Source organism: Pectinophora gossypiella, chromosome 7 (genome assembly GCF_024362695.1).
Source record: "Pectinophora gossypiella chromosome 7, ilPecGoss1.1, whole genome shotgun sequence".
In the NCBI taxonomy this organism is placed as follows: domain Eukaryota; kingdom Metazoa; phylum Arthropoda; class Insecta; order Lepidoptera; family Gelechiidae; genus Pectinophora; species Pectinophora gossypiella.
The window spans coordinates 17015880-17035730 of NC_065410.1; the positions used below are offsets into that span (position 1 = coordinate 17015880).

General features: G+C 40.0%; 2 protein-coding genes across 3 annotated transcripts in view; both read right to left on the reverse strand.

Annotated features, from left to right (window-relative positions):
- The window catches only part of LOC126368375 (apoptosis-resistant E3 ubiquitin protein ligase 1), a 65360-nt gene that overhangs the window by 43128 nt on the left and 2381 nt on the right, over positions 1 to 19851 (reverse strand). The window contains exon 1 of one of the 2 annotated variants that reach the window (XM_050012323.1): positions 19288 to 19705. The exons of the other annotated variant lie outside the window; for it this stretch is intronic. Within the exon in view, the coding sequence (XP_049868280.1) occupies positions 19288 to 19444 (157 nt within the window). The 5' untranslated portion in view covers positions 19445 to 19705. Of the gene's footprint in view, positions 1 to 19287; positions 19706 to 19851 lie in introns of those variants that run through there. 2 annotated transcript variants of the gene reach the window in all.
- LOC126368477 (uncharacterized) lies at positions 384 to 4798 on the reverse strand. Its single transcript, XM_050012497.1, has 2 exons — positions 3813 to 4798; positions 384 to 472 (listed from the first exon to the last, which is right to left on the reverse strand). The coding sequence occupies exons 1-2, from the start codon at positions 4658 to 4660 to the stop codon at positions 460 to 462; spliced, it is 861 nt and encodes a 286-aa protein (XP_049868454.1). The 5' UTR covers positions 4661 to 4798; the 3' UTR covers positions 384 to 459.

Genomic DNA, 19851 nt, shown 5'->3' on the forward strand with positions numbered 1-19851 from the left:
ACACGTTACAGACAGGGCGATGACAACTTACAACAACTTCAATGTACGGCGGGAGATAGTACAATCAAGAGCATAATATACCCACTTTAGAGCCCTGTCGCACTAACGTATTGGGTAATTTCTTTGTAACTTTATTTCAACCTATTCTGTTCTCATATATTCATTAATTCAACACAGCTGTACTTACAAATAGAACTTAATAAGTTTTTTACTTTTATACTTATGTTTACAGCAACTTGTTTTCAATTTGCTGTTTCTTTTATTAAGTAATTCAGGGTTCTGGATATTGGATCTCGAAATATCTCGATTTAATTTACTCGTAGGTAAGTTGATAGATTCGTATGTAGTGTGTGTTCCGAGGATTAGAAATCAAACGACATGTGTCATAACCACGAGCTAGTTTATTACTGGCGGGCGCCGGTCGGCGCGCGCGCAGATATACACATCATTCCTCCTTCCTTAGTTACAAAACCTGTTAACAATAAATAATTACTAATTAATTAAGTAACTTATTATTAAAGAATTATCTAGCTTAAACATAACTAAAACAACCATGTTAAAACTTATAATTAATATTTTTAGTCCTAGGTCTCAGATTGTAAGGATGTGGAGGAAGAAGAGATGATTCCGGATTTAGATGCAGGTCATCGGGTTGACCGACTTCTACAACTTCATCCAATGGGACCGAGCGGGGTTGCTCAGTGCTGCTCGGTTCCACTTCCTCCTCCAACACTTCGTCTCCCACCGCCTCATGCCACATCTCATCAACTTGCTCATTATTTCTAACATCTGTTTCTAAGCTACGATCATGATGTGTGGTTGGTGACGATGTGTTGCCGGAAGAAATATCTCCCCCTAAATACTGCTCTGAACAAGCATAATGATCATTGTCTGTACTACGGCTTAACAATTGGTCTACATGTCGTTTTAGTTTTACAGTCTGATCTTGTAATAGTACATCATATAATCTATTTCCGAGCTTATTAACAATTTTTCCTTTATACCAACTTGCCTTTTTATTGTCAAAGCATTTAACCCACACATTCTGCCCCTCAAAAAACTGTCTTTTTTGTTTCATTTCACTATGTTCCAAATTATTTTTATTATCGACCCGAGTAGGTGGTTTAATCATATCTAAAATACTTCGCAACTGACGACCTAGCATCAGCTTCGCTGGTGATTCGCCGGTTGAACAATGAGGCGTATTACGATATTCAAACAGATAATCTTGTAATTTTTCATTAATTTTACTGATACATGAGTTATTTGTCATTATTGATTTTATCATTTTTTTGCAATTACGAACAGAATTTTCGGCTTGGCCATTACTATTCGGATGATATATAGGTGAAGTCAAATAGTTAATACCATTGATTTTACAATACTCTAAAAACTCTTGGGATGCAATTTTTCGATCATTGTCAGATACAATCAGTCTTGGTAACCCGAACCTAGAAAATAAAGCCTTTAATTTTTTTATTAAATGTTTAGTTGTAACATTACCGTCCATATCTAAGCATTCGACCCATTTACTAAAAGAATCTACCACCACCAAGTACGACCTCTGGTTTATTGACATGTAGTCAATGTGAATTCGCTCCCACGGGCCGGCAGTACGCGGCCAGGGGGCGGGCGGGGCGCGGGGCGGGGCGCTCCGTAGCGCGCTGCACACACTGCACGCGGCTATCATTTGTTCAATTTGTTTATCTATTCCGGGCCACCACATGCGAGCGCGCGCTGCGCTTTTTGTCCTCACAATGCCTTGATGCGACTTGTGTAGTTCCGTTATTAACCTCCCTCTGTACACCTGTGGAATGATAACACGATGACCTCGTAGCAAACATCCGTTATCCAGTTCGATTTCATTTCTACATAAGTAGTAAGGTAAAATATCTAGGCATTTATTTTTTCTTGGCCATCCGTTTCTTACATACCTACATACGGTAGTTAACTCGTTATCTGACGATGTTGCGTCTCGAATAAGTTCGTACGTAATTGGCAGTGACGTCACCTGCAATGCATTGATACTGTGACTATGATTATAATTTACCTTCGGCTCAGCTACATCCGTCGATGTCACGGCGCGAGAAAAATAATCGGCTACCTGATTTTCTCTTCCTCTTGTATATATGATTTTATAATTATAACCTGACAAAAAAATTGCATACCTAACTAAGCGACCGGCGGTCATTGGTGAGATTCCGTTCTTTTTACCGAATATAGCAAGCAAGGGTCGGTGATCTGTTTTTAAAATGAAAGGATCCCGGCGACCATACAAGTATTGGTGAAATCTTTTGACACCAAAAATGATGGCTGTCGCTTCCTTCTGCAGCTGGCTATAATTTCGTTCACTGCTAGACAATGTTCTGGAGGCGAAAGCTAGCGGTCGTTCCATACCATCGGTACCTACCTGACTTAAGACTGCGCCGAGCCCGTCGGGGCTGGCGTCCACTGCGAGCACCAGCTGTGCGCTCGGGTCAAAGTGTGCCAGCACGCGCTCTGAAGTCAGCTCGTCCTTCGCTCGTTCGAACGCCGCCTGCTGTCGCTCTGTCCACTCCCATCGGGCGCCGGCGCGAAGCAACTCGTGAAGTGGATTCATTATGGACGACGCATTGGGTACAAAGTTACGGTAGTAATTGACCATACCTAAAAACCGTTTTAATTCCGTCACATTGGTAGGTTTCGGCGCTTTTTGTATTGATTCTATTTTGCTCGAACACTTGTGCAGACCATTTTTGTCTATAACATGCCCTAAATACGTGATTCTATCTTGAAATAAAGCACACTTATTTTTTTCCAATTTTAACCCTGCATTTTTAAATCGCTGAAAAACTTTTTCGAGCCGTTCAAGATGTACTTCTTTATTTGGGCCGGTTACGCATACATCGTCGAGAAAAACTGTCACCCCCTCTATGCCCACTAAAAGATTTTCAATCGCCCGTTGAAATATGGCTGGGGCGCTCGCCAGGCCAAACACCAGCCTTGTATACATGAACAAACCCTTGGTAGTATTAATGGTGGTTAGTTTCTGTGAATCTTTCGAAAGTAACAACTGATTGTATGCCTGACTGCAGTCTAGCTTCGAAAATTGTTGCCCTCCACTGAGTTTGACAAATACCTCCTCAATCCGCGGTAAAGGATATTTATCAACAATAATATCGTTATTAAGCGCTACTGAATAGTCCGCGCACACTCTGACACTGCCGTTCGGTTTTAATACGGGTACAATGGGTGCAGCGTAATCAGAGTGACTCACTGGTATTAAAATTCCTTTCGACACGAGTCGGTCTAATTCGGATTCTACCTTACCTTTAATTGCAAAAGGAATTGGCCTTGCTTTACAAAACTTAGGGGTTACATCTTCTTTTAACTGCAGTTTTACCTCCAACCCTTTATAACAGCCTAATCCGTCACTAAACAGGTCCTGATATTTGTACAATAAGCGTTCAATTTCCCCGGAATTTTTAGATGTACCTATTTTATTATTATTCATCACAAAAGAGATGCCAAATTTAGTCATAAAATCTCGCCCGAGAAGCGGTGCTCCGCCGTCTTTAATTACATAAAAAGATACATCTCTTTTCAAGTTCCCATAATTAACAGGCACTGTGAAGTAACCGACAGGCGATATTTTATGACCGTTATAAAAGCACATTTTCACGTTACAATTTGTAACGAGAGGGTACCGAGAAAAATGTTCAGCATGAAACTTATCTGAAACTACGCTAGTACTCGAACCAGAATCTAATTCCATATCAAATTTACAGTCAAAAATGTATACTGATAATAAAATAGGATCTCCGTTCACACACCTTGAGCTTAACAGCTGGCATTCCTCGCAATCTTCATTGTCTTCTGGTTCATTCAGGCTAGGCGAGTCGCGTACCGATTGTGATTCAATATTATTCACCTTTAATTCGCACACTTTTTTAAGATGGCCTTTATTATTGCACTTGTTACACCGATAGTTCTTAAATCGACACTTTTCTGCCACGTGATTTTTAAGACCGCATACCGTGCAACATTTCTGATCGCCACGGCGCCTCTCGGCACCGCCGCCGCCCCCGCTGCGTCCAGCGCGGTTGGCATTCGTCTTGTATAACGGCTCTTCCTTTACGATGACTGCCGGAACGGAATCGCTAGCCCGTGCTTGCCTCGCACAGGCTGCCTGCTGAGCTATTTGTAACGCCTTTGCCAAGGTTAATGAAGAAATATCCTGTTCACAAAGTCGGTCACGTTCAGGCCCTGATCTGAAACCCAAAACGAACCGATCGCGTAATACCACCTCCAGCTCCGTCCCAAACTCGCAGTGCACCGCCAAACCACGTAACCTTGCCGCCCATTCTTCTGCGTTTTCGTTATCAAATTTTACCGCCTCGTAAAACCTGCTTCGATCTGCAAACGTAGACCTCTTCGGTGTAAAATGACTGTTGAGTTTTGTCACCAGCTCGTCGAATGTCGCCTCGTCGACTCTTTTTGGGTGCAGTAGATTACTGACTAATCGGTAAGAGTCGTCAGAAAAACTCGTCAACAATACTGCACTTTGTTTGTCGGCCTTGATGTCATTTAGCTTGATAAATAGCTTTAATCTCCCGTAGAAAACAGACCATTCTTGGTTTTTATAGTCGAATAATCCCAGCGATCCGATTATAGCACTCATTTTACCATTAACGTACGTATTTCGCGCGCGGGTAGGTATTGCCTCGTCGCCACTGATAGATTCGTATGTAGTGTGTGTTCCGAGGATTAGAAATCAAACGACATGTGTCATAACCACGAGCTAGTTTATTACTGGCGGGCGCCGGTCGGCGCGCGCGCAGATATACACTTAAGTTACTGTTGTTTCACATGGGAAGTAAGTTATTCACATACTGTGTAGTGACACAAAATACAGTGTGATGTGACTGTGGTTCACCAGCTTGCTTCTCCAACGAGGAGTCCGGGTTCGTTCCCAGGCACTGGACTTGTACAGTCATGAGCAATATCATGTACCCAACTTAGAACCCTATCGCACTATTATATTTGACATTTAATGAGACTTACGGTTTAATTTGTCAAAAAAAAGATAATGTGACATGGTTTCAAAGTATATACAATGTTTTAAGTTTACGCGGTTAAACGCGGCGGCGGCGGAGGCGGTTGGGACTCTCATATCCCTATTTTAAACGCGGTAATAACCCGTTATTACGTGTTTTAAGTATATCCATATTAGTACTTGTGACCGTACCGATGAGTTATAAATTTACTTTTCACTAACACAGTTAGCTCGACCACCTATCTCGTTGGTCTAACAAAAAGCTCAGTGAAGCATGTGTATCTATTCTATGTCCTTAGTTCGTCATGCGATGTATATACCTCTGACTACTCTTATTGGGAACATAGTCTTAATACAACTATAAACAACTTCATATAACATAGCATCACGCCTATATCCTCGAAAGGGTAGACAGAGGTGTATATTACACACACCAACTCCTCGCCAGTTATGTTTATGTCCCGTGTAATAGGGGGCGAACCTATTGCCATTAATCGGGCACAAATCCTGGAAACCACATGATATGAATTTCTGCCAAAAGTTATAATTATTACGAATAAACCGCGCAGCGTAGATGCCTTAACTGTGTAAGCGGTGTACAAGCAAACAATGTCGATCGTAAATTGAGCAGATTGTTAGCACTATCATTACCGTGACACGAGGTCGTCATTGACCCTAAGAATTAATTTCCACGGCAGTAACAGATTCGCAAATTGTATAGCGTGACGTGAGGCGACATCGCGCATCGCACCTGCGCCTCACTTATTTTACTTTATCGCTGGGAAACAGCCAAGCGATAACGTTTACACATTTTCAACGACTTTACTAACGACGCCCTTGATTTTTGAAATGAAGCTATATTAAATTCCAACTATGACTAAATATTCTATTTACTACGAAAAGTATTTCTAGAGAAATTGGCAATAAGAAAAGCTGAAGAAAAATTAGTTACACTTTCAACCGAGTTGTCAAACAAAAATAAATGGGCTTTTGAAGATAACGACGTCTTGTCCGACTGGGTCGCTAAACTCATCTCGAGAGTCTAATGAGCCGTTTGTGGGAATTTGCGAAGCACTTTCCTTCCATTTTCGTTACAAGTGATTGTCCCCTCGGGATCTACCCACAATAATCGGACCTAGCCTTTTACCCCGGTAATGCAATTGTATTCCCACTGGAACCATACATTTTCGTGAAAAAACCTACCGCAACAACCAAAGAGTTTTAAATACGAAAGAAGCAGTAACTTCTAAAATTACACGTAACAAAGAACATGAAGTTCACTTTAAAATATTACTGAAACAGCCAATGACTCGTATGTTCCAAAGGATCCGGCGACCCTTTTCTGATAAATGTGCAAGAACAAAATCGCTGCGAGATAAACGGGCGACGAAAAGGTCTAAAATTTCAGTCAATTTACGCAAAATACTCCCCCGGGGAGGCGTTCGGCGGAGGACTCACGACACGCACAATCAATGTGTCGCGTACGAGCCTCGTTTGCGGAATATCAGCAGATTTGTGCCCCACTCGAGTACAAAGCTCGATAATGGCGGCACAAAAAGATTTTATGTGTCATTTCATTACGATGGTATCCTACGGGAAAAATAAATTGAACAATAAATGAAACCTTTTAAAATAGAAGGAAACCGAAAATGTAGGCAGCCCGACCCATGTCGGCTAAAACAATATTTTGCCATATTTAATTTATAATAATATTGTGGTATCGAACGCTGCGAACATGTAAATTACGTTCCATTTAATGTTATTTAAATTCAAATTGCTTTAACATTGTGAGGATCTTAATTAAAAATTGTAATAAAGCAACGCTTAATGGCGCCCGACGAGGGGCTCCCAAAATTACCATTACTAGCAAAATTATAAGACGTTCTGCTATAACGACTTTAACACTGTTAATAATATATTAAAGTGTAATAGAGGATGGTTTGTTGTCAGCTTGTTGCTTGGAGACGACTTAGCCTTGACCCTGTGTCATGCCTCGGTGGACTCAGGTGAAATTACTAGCACGGTTCCATGACAACTTAGCGATTACGAAATGAAGTAACTTGCAGCCATAATCACATCAAATCACGATAAGCCCTGGTTCTAGTACGATATTGAATACTTAGGCGATAATTTATTCTCGAACTCGTGATAAATTCAAGACACTAAACGTCGATTTAAATTCTAGGCACGCAGAGTATTATTGGTCTTAAATTATGCAGTTGTAAAAGTAAACACAGTCGGATAGTTCAATCAGAATAAAGCATGAAACAAATAGCATAAATGGATGTGAATAATAAACTCGGCACTGAAATACGCGGTAACAGAACAATCTTACACGAAGGTTCCTTTCCCTGGCGAAACTTAAACTCCAACTTTGAAGGATTTCCGGCTGAACTGTGTTGTAACGGGTAATTTGTTGAAAAAAAAAAAACGTATTTCAGCAGCAGTGAACCAGCGCCTAGTAGGCGGGGAAGGCTCCGTGACTCACACCGCCTCGCTCGTGATTCGTTCCAGCACACGCGAATTGAAGGTAGCGTGTGAAATCCATGGGGAGTCTAACTTTGCTAAATTATATGGCAGAAAATCATAGGTAGACCAACTAACATTTTAATAGGTACTTTATGTGAGTATCGTCCTTGAATTTACGGTTATGGCTTTTCTCTATTATGTTTCGCTCCACTACACACAAAACGCACCTAACAAAACTATTTGCGGCGTAAGGTTGCGTACATTATTCGATAATGAATTCCTGACATGGAAATGACACATAAGTATCTATTACATGTGCTAGTCAGGGATATAATATAATATAACCGCACGATTATATCCCAATTGGGGTAGTCAGAGGTACATCCATCACAAGATGTAGGTACTAAATACCCACCCACAGTTCACAGAGCTTTCTGTTATACAAACGTAATAAGTGATGAGCTAATTGTATTAGTAAAAACTGTATTTAAGATAAATTAATAACTCATTGGTGCAAGTCCGGTACCGGGATCGAACCGGCGCTCCCCGTTTAAGAACCAAGCCGGTGTATCACAGGACCACATTGACTTCACTCAGTCAAGGATATAAACATATCTTTATTACTTTTTTCACTAATGAACTTGTTTACAACCCGCAATGCTGTTAGTAATTATTTTACCATCGCTATTTATCTTCCTGTGAACATTTCATTTTACTGACTTCAAAAGACGGAGGTACTTTTGTAATGACGCCTCGATACAGAATGAGGAACGACATAATCAGCAGTCGTTGTGGCACCTGCCAACAATTCTTTGATGTCTCGTCTCCGGGTATGAATTAGTCACCTGGTTAGGCACAGGACGAGCCCTCCGAGCGTGAACTGGCGGAAATTGGAAAACCAATAGATGTTATCGGAAAACATTAACTCAGTATAAATTGTTGGTAAGGAAATTCATGGATTTGTAAGCTCGAACGGGATTGTTTAAATCGCCGCTGGACAGGTTTTTAATTTTTTCTACACCTTTGATTATAATAGGGCGAACTGATGCATTATTTTATAGATAATAAAACATGTTATTTTAATGAGGTGTTGCATTTTTAAACACATTAATCCTTTTCACAGATGATTGTTAGAATAATCAGTTTACTCGAGTGGAAGACGAAATAGAGCTCAAGTAATATCAACTCATTTACAACCTGAAATTATAATGAACCTTAAGTTTAAATGTCAAAGTTGTAGCGTTTCTAGACCTGTCTTAAGAACTACCTTCTAGAATCCAATTAAGAATTTCAAGGGATTACTGGAAAATGAAATATGTTAATAACGATCAGGGAGTAAGTACCTACCAACAGACAGGCAGAACAACATTTTCCTAATTACCTTTGATTTACTTTATGAGATTAATATCATAGAAATATCTTTTAATTAGATTAATACTTTAATTAAGAACAGCGTTTCCCCATTAGCGTTAGTATCATAAAAATGTTCAAAGGAACATGAAAATGTTCAGGAATTTTGGCGGAATGGTTTTTACGAGAATAAAATAATCTAAAGGGTATAATTTAACGAACGCGGTACAAATATAGATATATCCTTATCGAAAGTATGTATATACACTGCTAGAGCCTCGGCCTTTCTTAACCCTAAGAAGCGTCACTATTAATCTATCTTCAAATATAAACTGTAAACTCTCGCTCTAAAAAGTTTCTATTCAGACATTCCCACAGCAATGAGGAAACGCTGAACTTTTAAGATATTCTGAATAATGACAGAAACGAAATTAGCTTTTAAAGATAACGGTCGGCCAAAGGCAGGGAGAACGAGAAACTTCATTACGGAAGCCGTAAACTGCGGGGTTCGTGAGGCACGCGATCCGAGCTGCGGGCCGCAAGATGCTAGATTTAGTTCCGTCTTTTCTATAGGGCCAGGAGCACAGGGCCACTGATTCGTAGAGACGTAAAATGCCACAGACAAAATAGAAAATATAATGGAATCCCAGAGTATCGCCTGATTCTATTAATAACATACGATACGAACACTTTGAATGAATTTACTTAACACTAAAGTGGCAAAGGCGTTCTTATCGAAAAAACCTTCACTTCATCCAGATAGCTATTTATTTGTCATCATCATTACTTATATGGTGAAAAGAGGAGTTCAATTATTGGTGCATAAATATTGCCGTTTACTAAAACGTTCGAAAATAATCGTAGTAAGTGGATTTCCGTGGCTGCTGCCTACCCCAAGGGGAAATACGCGTTATTTTATGTATGTATGTAAAATATTTTAAAAAGAGATGATATTTGAAATCCTATGACGCCCTTTGGCACATTTCATTTCCCTATCGTTATTCCATTTCCATAGAGACGCTAACCAAAAGATTTGACAGGTCAGGTTTTTTTTACAGAAGATACTTTTTAAGTTAATGGCTATATTCGCCTTTCCTTTTTATTTAAACATAAGTTTCATGAATGTATTTTTTATGAGATTGTAACTAACGTTTCTTTTTAAGCTGATGGCCATGTCGCCAAAGCTAAATAAATAAAAAAAAAGAGACTTGGCACAAAGACTTTTTTGAAACATGCACAGGGGCGTGTGGTTAGACCGGCCCTGGTTGCTCGTCGGAAGTATGCCACTGCTAGACCTGGTCTATCACGCGATGGTTAGGTCAGGTTATGTAAGAGGTCGTGTGGCGAACTGGCGACGTCGGCGTTTCCGTCGCCGTTATTTATGCCGCCATTTCAAAACTTACAGCCATAATTTTGTGATAAGCGTGCAAACCTACCGGCTGCATGTCAGAGTTAGCATTCGAAAAATTCAAAATTATTTATCACTACATAGTATAACAAAGTCGCTTTTTCTGTGCCTATATCCCTGTGTAGGCTTAAATCTTTAAAACTACGCAACGGATTTTAAGGCGGTTTTTTTAATAGATAGAGTGATCAAGAGGAAGGTTTAATTAAAAAAAATAGTGGAGAAATACTGTTATTTTTGAGGTTTTTAATGTGATATCGTAAATAATTTCAAGACGAAGCCGGAGCGGGTCGCTAGTTTGCTTATAAAACATGGTACAATAAAAATATTTTTTTATGCTGTATTTTATGTTAAACTAGAAAAGATACTTGGTTGGGTTTTTAAAGTCCTACATTTCATTAATTTATATAATGCAATGCGTACCTAATTATTTTAGTTCATTGCCTCAAAAGAAAAAACAAAAATAAGTAGGTATTTATTATTCTTTATTATATGACGAAACTTATAATTCCATGTGGATTTACCCACCTAGAAATAACGTGACAATCTTATATTCATATTTTTTAAAGTAGGAGGTACCTGCTGTGTCTGGGTGGTAATTTACAACACAGGCAGTTAAGTTAGTCCATTATAGTATTATAAATATTATAATACACCTAACCTAAACCTAGTCACGAGTCCAGTGTAGAACACACTACAACAAACACAAACTAAAATAAAATAAATAAACACTAATCTACAAATACCTATACAGGCTGTTAGTGACATCGTAACGAAAGCTTTGAGGAGTAATTCAGACCTCGATTCTGAGTGGAGACTGATATCAAATAATTGAAAATAATTAAAAAAACACAAAATTTTTCATGAATTTTCCGACATGAAATTCCACTTGATATAAACTCAGAGTCATGGTCTGAATCGTCCCCCTCAGTATTCGTTACACGGCGTAACTAACACCCGTACGTACTTGTATCGCTACCTGTACGTACGTGTATACAGTGATGACGCAGTTAATTATTCTGAGTTAATATCAAATGAAATTTTCCATCGCAAAAGTATAGAATTGAAAATAATGTAAAAAAATACAAAAAAGTAATTTATTTTGCGACGGAAATTCCGCTTGATATTAACTACGAATCGTGGTCTGAATCATCCCCCTCAGTAATCATTACGGTGTCACTAACACCCATTCGTACTTGTATGGCTACCTGTACGTACTTCATTATTCGTTACGATGTCACTAACACCCTGTATACTATAACAATATACTATATGTATACATATATCTACACGACCAACACCTACACAATATTTAGACAGCTATAGCTACCTTGCAGTTGAGCACTAGAGACATTACAATTACCAAGGACGGAGTAATCAGAAGCGGAACTTGGTGAATTAAACCCTAATGAGTACACCAACTTGGGCCGTAAAGGTGGGGACTCATTTGGCTGCTGAATTAAATAGTCACGTAAGTCGTATAAAGCCCTTACAACTTGTGAGCTATGACAACTATTTGCTTTATAAGACGTTCAATTTCTAGGTAACATAAAAATCGGTTTACATAAAAAGGTTTTTACATTTAATAAATCGTAATTTCAAAGACCACTGTTATCATATTCTAGAAATTCTTCTATTGGATTGGCTTGCTTAGCCTATTATACCACTCTACCTATAAGTTTAATGGGTCCAGTGATCGAGCGTTCCGCACCCGATCCGGTGGTCCCGGCTTTGAATCCCAGTAGGGAGATATCACAAAAATCACTTTGTTATCCCAAGTTTGGTTAATATAGACTTTTCACCACAAAGTAAGATGATCCGTGCTTCGGAAGGCACGTTAAGCAGTAGGCTAATATTTACATAAGTACTTAAGTATGTTGTCGTGTCAATACTAACCCTGACACCAGGGTTGATGAGGTTGGTTATCGCCGTCACAACCCACACGATAGATGGGCATACAAGTCGATTACACACAGACTGGGTTATCATGAAATGAGCTACCTCTTAATTTAAGGTCTCTAGATTATGATCAGTATCATCTTACACGTAAACTACCAAGGTATTGCAGGCATGTGCAGCCTACGTATTTACCCGACAGCGACGAAGCAAAAAAGAGGGTTATTTGTACTCGCGACAGCAGTAATCGAAGTGTAAAACCGTCCAAGCAAAGAAATAGAAAGTGTTCAAAGCTACTATAATTTTTCTAACGCTAAATTAAAACACTCCGCTCCGTTTTCAATTAGTAACTAACGAACATAATTATCTTTTAAACTTTGAAACAAAATTAACAAGACTCAACAAAAGTCCGACGAATATTACTATGATCAAAAGAGTGAAAAGTAATTCTCAATCATAAAGCCAGTTCCAGGTTCAAGAGCTCCTGCCAATAGGCTACTTGACAACCTGGTCAAATGAGATACTTCGGTCAAAACGAAGGTTGGAGATTATATGGATATACTGTCCTGTGACGTCATCAATAAAAGCGGTCAAACGTCGTACTCATTGTTCTTCTATCGTGTGGATTGTGAGGTGGATTACAAACCCCATCAACCCTGGTGTCAGGATTATTATTGAGCCGCCATAGGCCCCTGACATGACTCATGTAACGACTACGAACTTACATCAGTAAGTAACAACCGGCACTAACGGCTCAATGTGCCTTCCGAAGCACGGATCATCTTACTTTTTAGACAATCAGGTGATCGGCCTGTAATGTTCTAAGCAAACTATGGATCACAAAGTGATTTTTGTGATTTGTCCTCATCGGGAATCGAACCTGGGACCTCCGGATCGTGAGCACAACGCTCAACCACTGGACCACGGAGGCCGTTTAATTCATAAATAAAATTTGAAAACAATTCGAATAGTAATACAAGATTGATTTTTGATCATCTAGAGTGGCTTCTATTTGTACGTTAGCATTTTATATAATTTATATCTTTGACAAAGTCAAATACCCAATTGGACACTTGAGCGGAACAGCGGAATCAATAAGTCTTGCTTTTACTTGACCTTTGATAAAGAAATGAAGCAATGCATGTGAAAAAACACAAAATCGAGGACCACAGTTAATGGTTCTGTGTTTCCACCCTTTGAACACGGAACCATAAAATCTACAGAGTTTTTCATAGTAGTTACACACGTCAGTCCAATCTATTACCTACTTACACAACTCATCTTTGTATTATAATTATTATCAATTGTTTCTCAAGGCTTGCAAAACGTTTACATGTAGCTGCTTTTCACCCGACTACGGTGAATCAAAAAGAAGGGTTAAGTGTTTCTCTGCTAAGTACCTACTATATATAAAAAACTATGAAACTAAGAAAATATTTCTCTGAAATTCATCCAAATAATGACGTTTAAGAGATAGCCGTGATAGTGTGCATTGGCTTAGGACAGAAGAATTTCAGAGAAATATTGTTTCAGTTTTTAGAGCGTGATTTCGCAGAAGTCGGATTTTAATTTATATTTTAGTAGGCCTATTCAAACTGTGACAACTTTAAACTGGTAACATCCTGGTAATCGATGACGTAGGGTTTGCTGCTCTCCGCTCTTGTACTATATTATCTAGTACCTACTAACTCAGCTATTATCAATAGTTTCTCAACCCTCGCAAAACATTCAAATCTACGCTACTTTTATCACGAGACTTTCACAAAAGCATTACCATCAGAAAGACCTGCGCAGTATCAAAAATAGATTCAAAGAGCAAACTCTGATGTGCGCAGACTTTGCCGGGATTCAGTCGGCAACAAAGGCTACAGTTTTATTCCATTTCTAAGTGAAATGTCAAAGGTGGGTCGTGAATAGGTCGTCATTGGAACCGCGATGCACATGATTACATCACTTGTTGCGCCGGGAACTGGGGCACGGATCTGGGCCGGTGAACGACCCCGCCCGGGGGCCACAGGTGGACCTCGAGCCCACGCCCCACAGCTGGGAGCCCACGGAGTTTAAGTTTAAGTCTACAAAAGAGACAGGAATAGTAGGAGATAGACTACTTAGTAATAAAGCCTATAATAATTGCGCTCCTTAGTTCTCTTTGTTTTCCCGTGTGCAATAAAGTATTTTTGTATTATCTCCAACATTATATGGACGATGGGTTGGCGAAAATCGCATCAAAAGTGGCTGCATATCCTCTTCTGATTGCTTATTGCTCTCCACCGCATGAGGCATGATGTCTGTGAGTTTATGTATGTGTTCAAATACTTAATAAAGCAAAGGTCAGTCAAGCCGAATCAGCGTTCCCACTAACTCGTTTCATTCGCACTAAAGCTGCTCACAGGTTTAATTAAAACACTATTAATGGAAAAGGGATTAGTGTCCCCCGCATCGTGCAGCTTACATACGATACAGGTAACATAGACAATGTAGACGTGCATACATTTACCAATCCTTTATGGGGTGGGCAGAACCACAAGTCATCAGAACATAACTTATAGTTACTTTTAATATTAAGACAAATACTACACCATATTATGTAGATAGGGTAGGACTCAGAGGTGAACTCCAACATAAGACGTGTGTTGTTCGAGGGGGGGGCGGGGTAAACCTAGCTCAGACGCTGGTGGGGAGCAGAGAGTTGCCGTTCTATACGTAGTATTATTCCTTATTCTATGATTATACGTAGACATTAATGACATCCTAGCGGGGTAAAGGTCAACTGATATACCAACTATGTACGCACGTATTGTACACCTACACAACAGCCTCCGTGGTTTAGTGGTTAGAGCGCTGAACTAACGATCTGGAGGTCCGGGTTCGATTCACAAAGGGGACCTTGTCGAAATCACTTTATGAGACTGTCCTTTGTTTGGTAAGGACATTGCCGGCTTGGATCACCCGATTTTCCGAAAAAGTAAGACAATTCCGTGGTATTAGCGAAGTATGGAGTATTCTCCATACCTCCACCAGTTGATTGAGGGGAGGCCTGCGCCCAGCAATGGGACGTGTATACGCTGTTTATGTATGTATGTAACTTGCATTCAGGTCGTATCATATATATTATACCAATTTACCGTCGCAATCCACAGCACAAAGGATAAACAAAGGATAATTCCCTTTGAATTATATCTGAGTATAGATCATCTATTGTGTTCAGTACCGCATTGATTGGCAACAGTATTTCAATAGCAATAATTACTGATCACGTCAGTGCACTGTAAAACAAGTAGGTATATAATATGTATCTAACTATATATACTTTGGCCTTCTGAAGATTTGCGCCACAGCCTACCCCAATAGAGATAACAAGCCTGACTTTATGTATGTATCTATGGTATCGCGTTATTCTGTACAATATTAAAAGCATACAGAAATAAACTGTTTTCAAAACATTACAAAATACTTAGTAAACTTAAGTGTTCTTTTTAAAGACGTATTTTTGCGTTTTCTTTGCCAAGTTGTTTTCAGTTTCTGCCTACACGTACCTATTTTAAAAAGTAAAAATAAAGTTCTTAATAAAAGAATCCAGAAAATTGCGCAATAGCATAGTTTCACAAAGTTAGTTAAGTATTCTGAAAGTATAATAAATAAAACCCTTTAAAAGAAAGTTAATAGAAAGTATTCGCCGTTCATGAATGTTTTATGCAACTAGTAAAGAATAGTTTACAATAATTCGCTCTCCTAGAAACCACTTATCCATTACTGCCTTGTAATAAACAAAGTTTGCCGTAGGCAACAATGCATCACTTTGTAAAGACCTGGTTTTCTGCGCATCAAATAAGGCAACTTCAGCACAGCTTTTCAGCCGGGAACAATTTTGCCGGAACAATTTTTCAAGTCCTTTTTATGGAATAATTCCGGACATTTTACGACGTTTTCGGACGTCACCGTTGCTGGCGCCTGTCCAACGCGCTATTGCAGATGGACAATTTGAGGCAAGTTTTGGTCGCGCCTCTGTAATTACTGTAGCTTGTGGACTTGCATAGATACGGACACATCGGCTGTCGTGTCTGCGGCACGCCATAAAATTTTATGCTCTAAGAGTCATTAGCATTAGGTAGCAGTATGCTTCGTACCCACTTTAATCGGTGTGGGGAAGTTTGTGCCAAGCTTCCCCTCTATTGGACGTGCAGGCTGTTTATTTTATGTTAGCTTTCAGCCGAAAACCCTTCCTATTAGTTTAGGCAAAGTACAATACAAAATAGAACGATTCGACTTTCAATACAAATAAAAGTAAAATGGTTTCATGTAAGAACATGAACACAATAAAAACTTCATACGAGACAAACAAAGAAGGACGATATTTCCCTAGGGGTGTAAAGTAACTTGGAGATGGCAAAAGAAGTTGAAATACTGGCAAACCCCTGGCGATCAGTCCTTCCTGCGTACTCCTCAGGGGATACAGAATAAGGACAAGAAATTGAGTGAAAACTCTGGCCAAAACTGCGGTACGATTCAACTACGAAACAAAACACACAATATTAACAGTCTATATAAATAGTTAGTTACCATTAACCATAGGAGTTTCCTCTCAATAAAGCGGAGAGTTTTATCCGGACATCACGATAGGTGCCTGCAGTGGTATTCGATCCTACGTTATACAAGGCGGGACCATCACGACTTGTTTGTGTCTAAGTCAAGGTTGTCGGAAAAACTTCGTGTTTTCCTAGATTGCGAAAGCTGAGAGAGAAAACTTTGATCTAGATTACCCAGAAAGCGATGAGAGCTGTGAGGTTGTTTATCAAAAGTAACCCTGACTGCACAAGGGCGCCGCCCGCGTCGTCGTCACGATTGTCTGGTGGACAGTGACCTTTTTGAATTACGTCCAAGTTTGTCCAAGTGGCGCTCGCACTCGCAATCTGGAGAACGGCTTCAACACATGCCAACGTGACAAGCGCAGGCGGGTGGCTGTACACATACATAAATTCGCGCCCGTAGTCCCTAAGTAGTTGGCAGAGCTACAAGCAATCAGTAGGCGACTTGCAGCCACTTCATACGGAGTCCTAAGACAGATATGATGAATATATAATGGTTTATCACAATCGAAAAGACATTATCCCTCTGTCAATTCACACCAGCATACAAGCAAGTAATGGCTTTATCCATAGAACCTATATAGGGGTGACGTCATCACCCCTGGTGTTAGGGATACTATTGAACCGGTAAAGCCCAGACGTTGCTCATGTAACGACTACATAATTAAGTAGTAGCCCGCCAACCGCGGAACAAGACCTCCGAATGTAATGTCCTAGTCCTAACCAAACTAAAGGTCAAAAAATACTTGTGCTGGTAGTCCGTCATTCATATCTTCTATATAAAGAGCGACTGACACGTTTATTATAGACGACTTTTTGATTGACATTATCATAGATTGCAAGCATAACTTTAAGTAAGTACGCTATCTAGAAACAAGCTTCTACCAGAAACTTCCCTCGCAAAGAAGAATAAGTGAGGAACATTTCCTCTCAGACTATTTTCATCCGTGCAAAAAATCACATCGATCTATATTAGTGTATATTCCATCACTTAACAATATTGATACGACACGATTCATTTATAACAAACATTATAGAAGGAAAAATTGAAGGGAAGAGAGGAAGGGGTAGACCTAGGATAACATTTATGAAACAAATAAAAGAGAAGGTGCAGGTCGTGTCGTATCGGGAGGTGAAGGTTTTGGCGGGAAGAAGAGAGGAACGGCGGTTACTCCACCGACAAGAGCGCAGCTCTTAAATAGAGAGAGAACAATACTGATACCAACACTGATATAAAATATCTCCCTGGCGGTATCCCGTTTTTACAGGGTCGGCATTCCTAACCTGAAGATTTGACAGGTCCGTTTCCGGTTCATTACCTGACCTTCCAACCCGAATGAAAACAAGACCAATTTCTCGGGAATGTGGGTTTCCTCAAAATAACTTTCTCATCTATAATAAGCGCACAAAAGCATAGTAAGTACCTAATGTAAATTTTAATAGTAAGTAAAAAAATTGGATGTCATACTGAGCTCGATCCGTCCATTCGCTCACCGTCACTACTTTGAACCACGCAGAGATTACAAAGAGTGCTCCTGGCGAATTCCCTAGTTGCAGTTGGATTTTGTACCCCACTTCTTCAGTTTTATGCAGTAAAAGCTGCTTATACTTTAAGTAGAGTATTATTCGAATCAACTTTCTTTGGCTTATCACTTTTTTCCAAGAGCGTACAAGTTTATCCTCTTGAAAATCCAGTTTTACTGCCCCAGTTTTTTTTTGTTTGTTTCAGAGAAAGAGAAAAAGTCAAGAATATACGGGTAAAACTAAGAGACATTAATATTTGGTATCAAACTTCGCTGCTCCAAAGTTTCGTGTTTAGCGTTAGGTAGTTATAGAGGTAAAAGCTATTCAGAACTGTAGGCGTTTTGTTGTACCTCTAATAGTCGGTCGATTGCGCCCGAATACAAGGCTCATACCTACAAAGTCCCTGCAAATATGCACAGATGTGTGTCAAATATCGCGTATTTACAAAGGCACCCGAAGGCGCAGTGTAAACGCCCGTATCATAAAGGGGTTTAAATTCCAAAGGCCTTTGATATTAAGACCAGATAGCGATGGCTTCGGATTATCCCACTCTCAACCGATACTATGTTACACAATATCTGAAGCCCATGAATATATAAACAGCTTAGCAAGACAAAAGGGTACGTATAATGAGAAGAAACATCCACAATCGACTTTATTGACACGCCTAGGAGCGGGGTTACTTTAGTGATTCAAATTATTCCATGGTTTATTTAATGTGGTGGGGTGTACCAATACAATACGGTGGGTATCGTAAACTTCAGCATGAATGTTCACCCTGGAGCTTTCAATTCATAATACCCAGCTATCGTGATGGTAACGACGGGCTTATCGGGGCAGATTTACTACCAACTTTACGACTATAGGACCGATTCTTAGGCTGTAAAACTTATCTAGATTGCAGTTCTTCCGGCAGATAGCGAGCGTAGCTTGATGAATAAATCATCTCCATAGCATATCCCGTTTTTCACTGGGTCCGCTTAGCTTGATGAATAAATCTGAAATAGTAATTGTATTGATACCTGAGAACTGCGATACTCCGGACAGCATGGAGAGGCCGGAGTTCCGACTGTGCGACGGGTGGATCATCCCGATGGAGCATATTTCCGAATCCTCGAACTGCCACATCCCGGGAGCGAAGCTGACGTCTAGCTTATGAACGCGGGGACAGTGGAACATTAATGCTCATACAGAGCGATTTTAACACATAAGAGACCGCTCGACAACTTATTTACATCGAGTACAAAGGATGCTCGCTTTGGTGACGAAAGTTGCAATAACCGGGCGGTTTTACGAAATGAGCTCTATTAGTGGTTTTGGGTATATTAGTTGATTAGAGAAATAGGTTTTATCACATGAAAAATAAAAGCGATCATAATAAGTGATGTGTGAAGATATGCATAGAGTAAGTAACGTCCACGCGGCGCGGCGGCTGCGGCACGACTGAGCAGCGGCGCTAGACTGAGTGGGGGTCTGTGCCGCCACCCCCACCTCCTGCCGCCTCCAGCCGGGGGAGTGGGGGTGGTTCGACGTCATGGGAACCGCCGCCCGCGGGAGCTTTCGATATTGATACAAGCTTCTCTTGG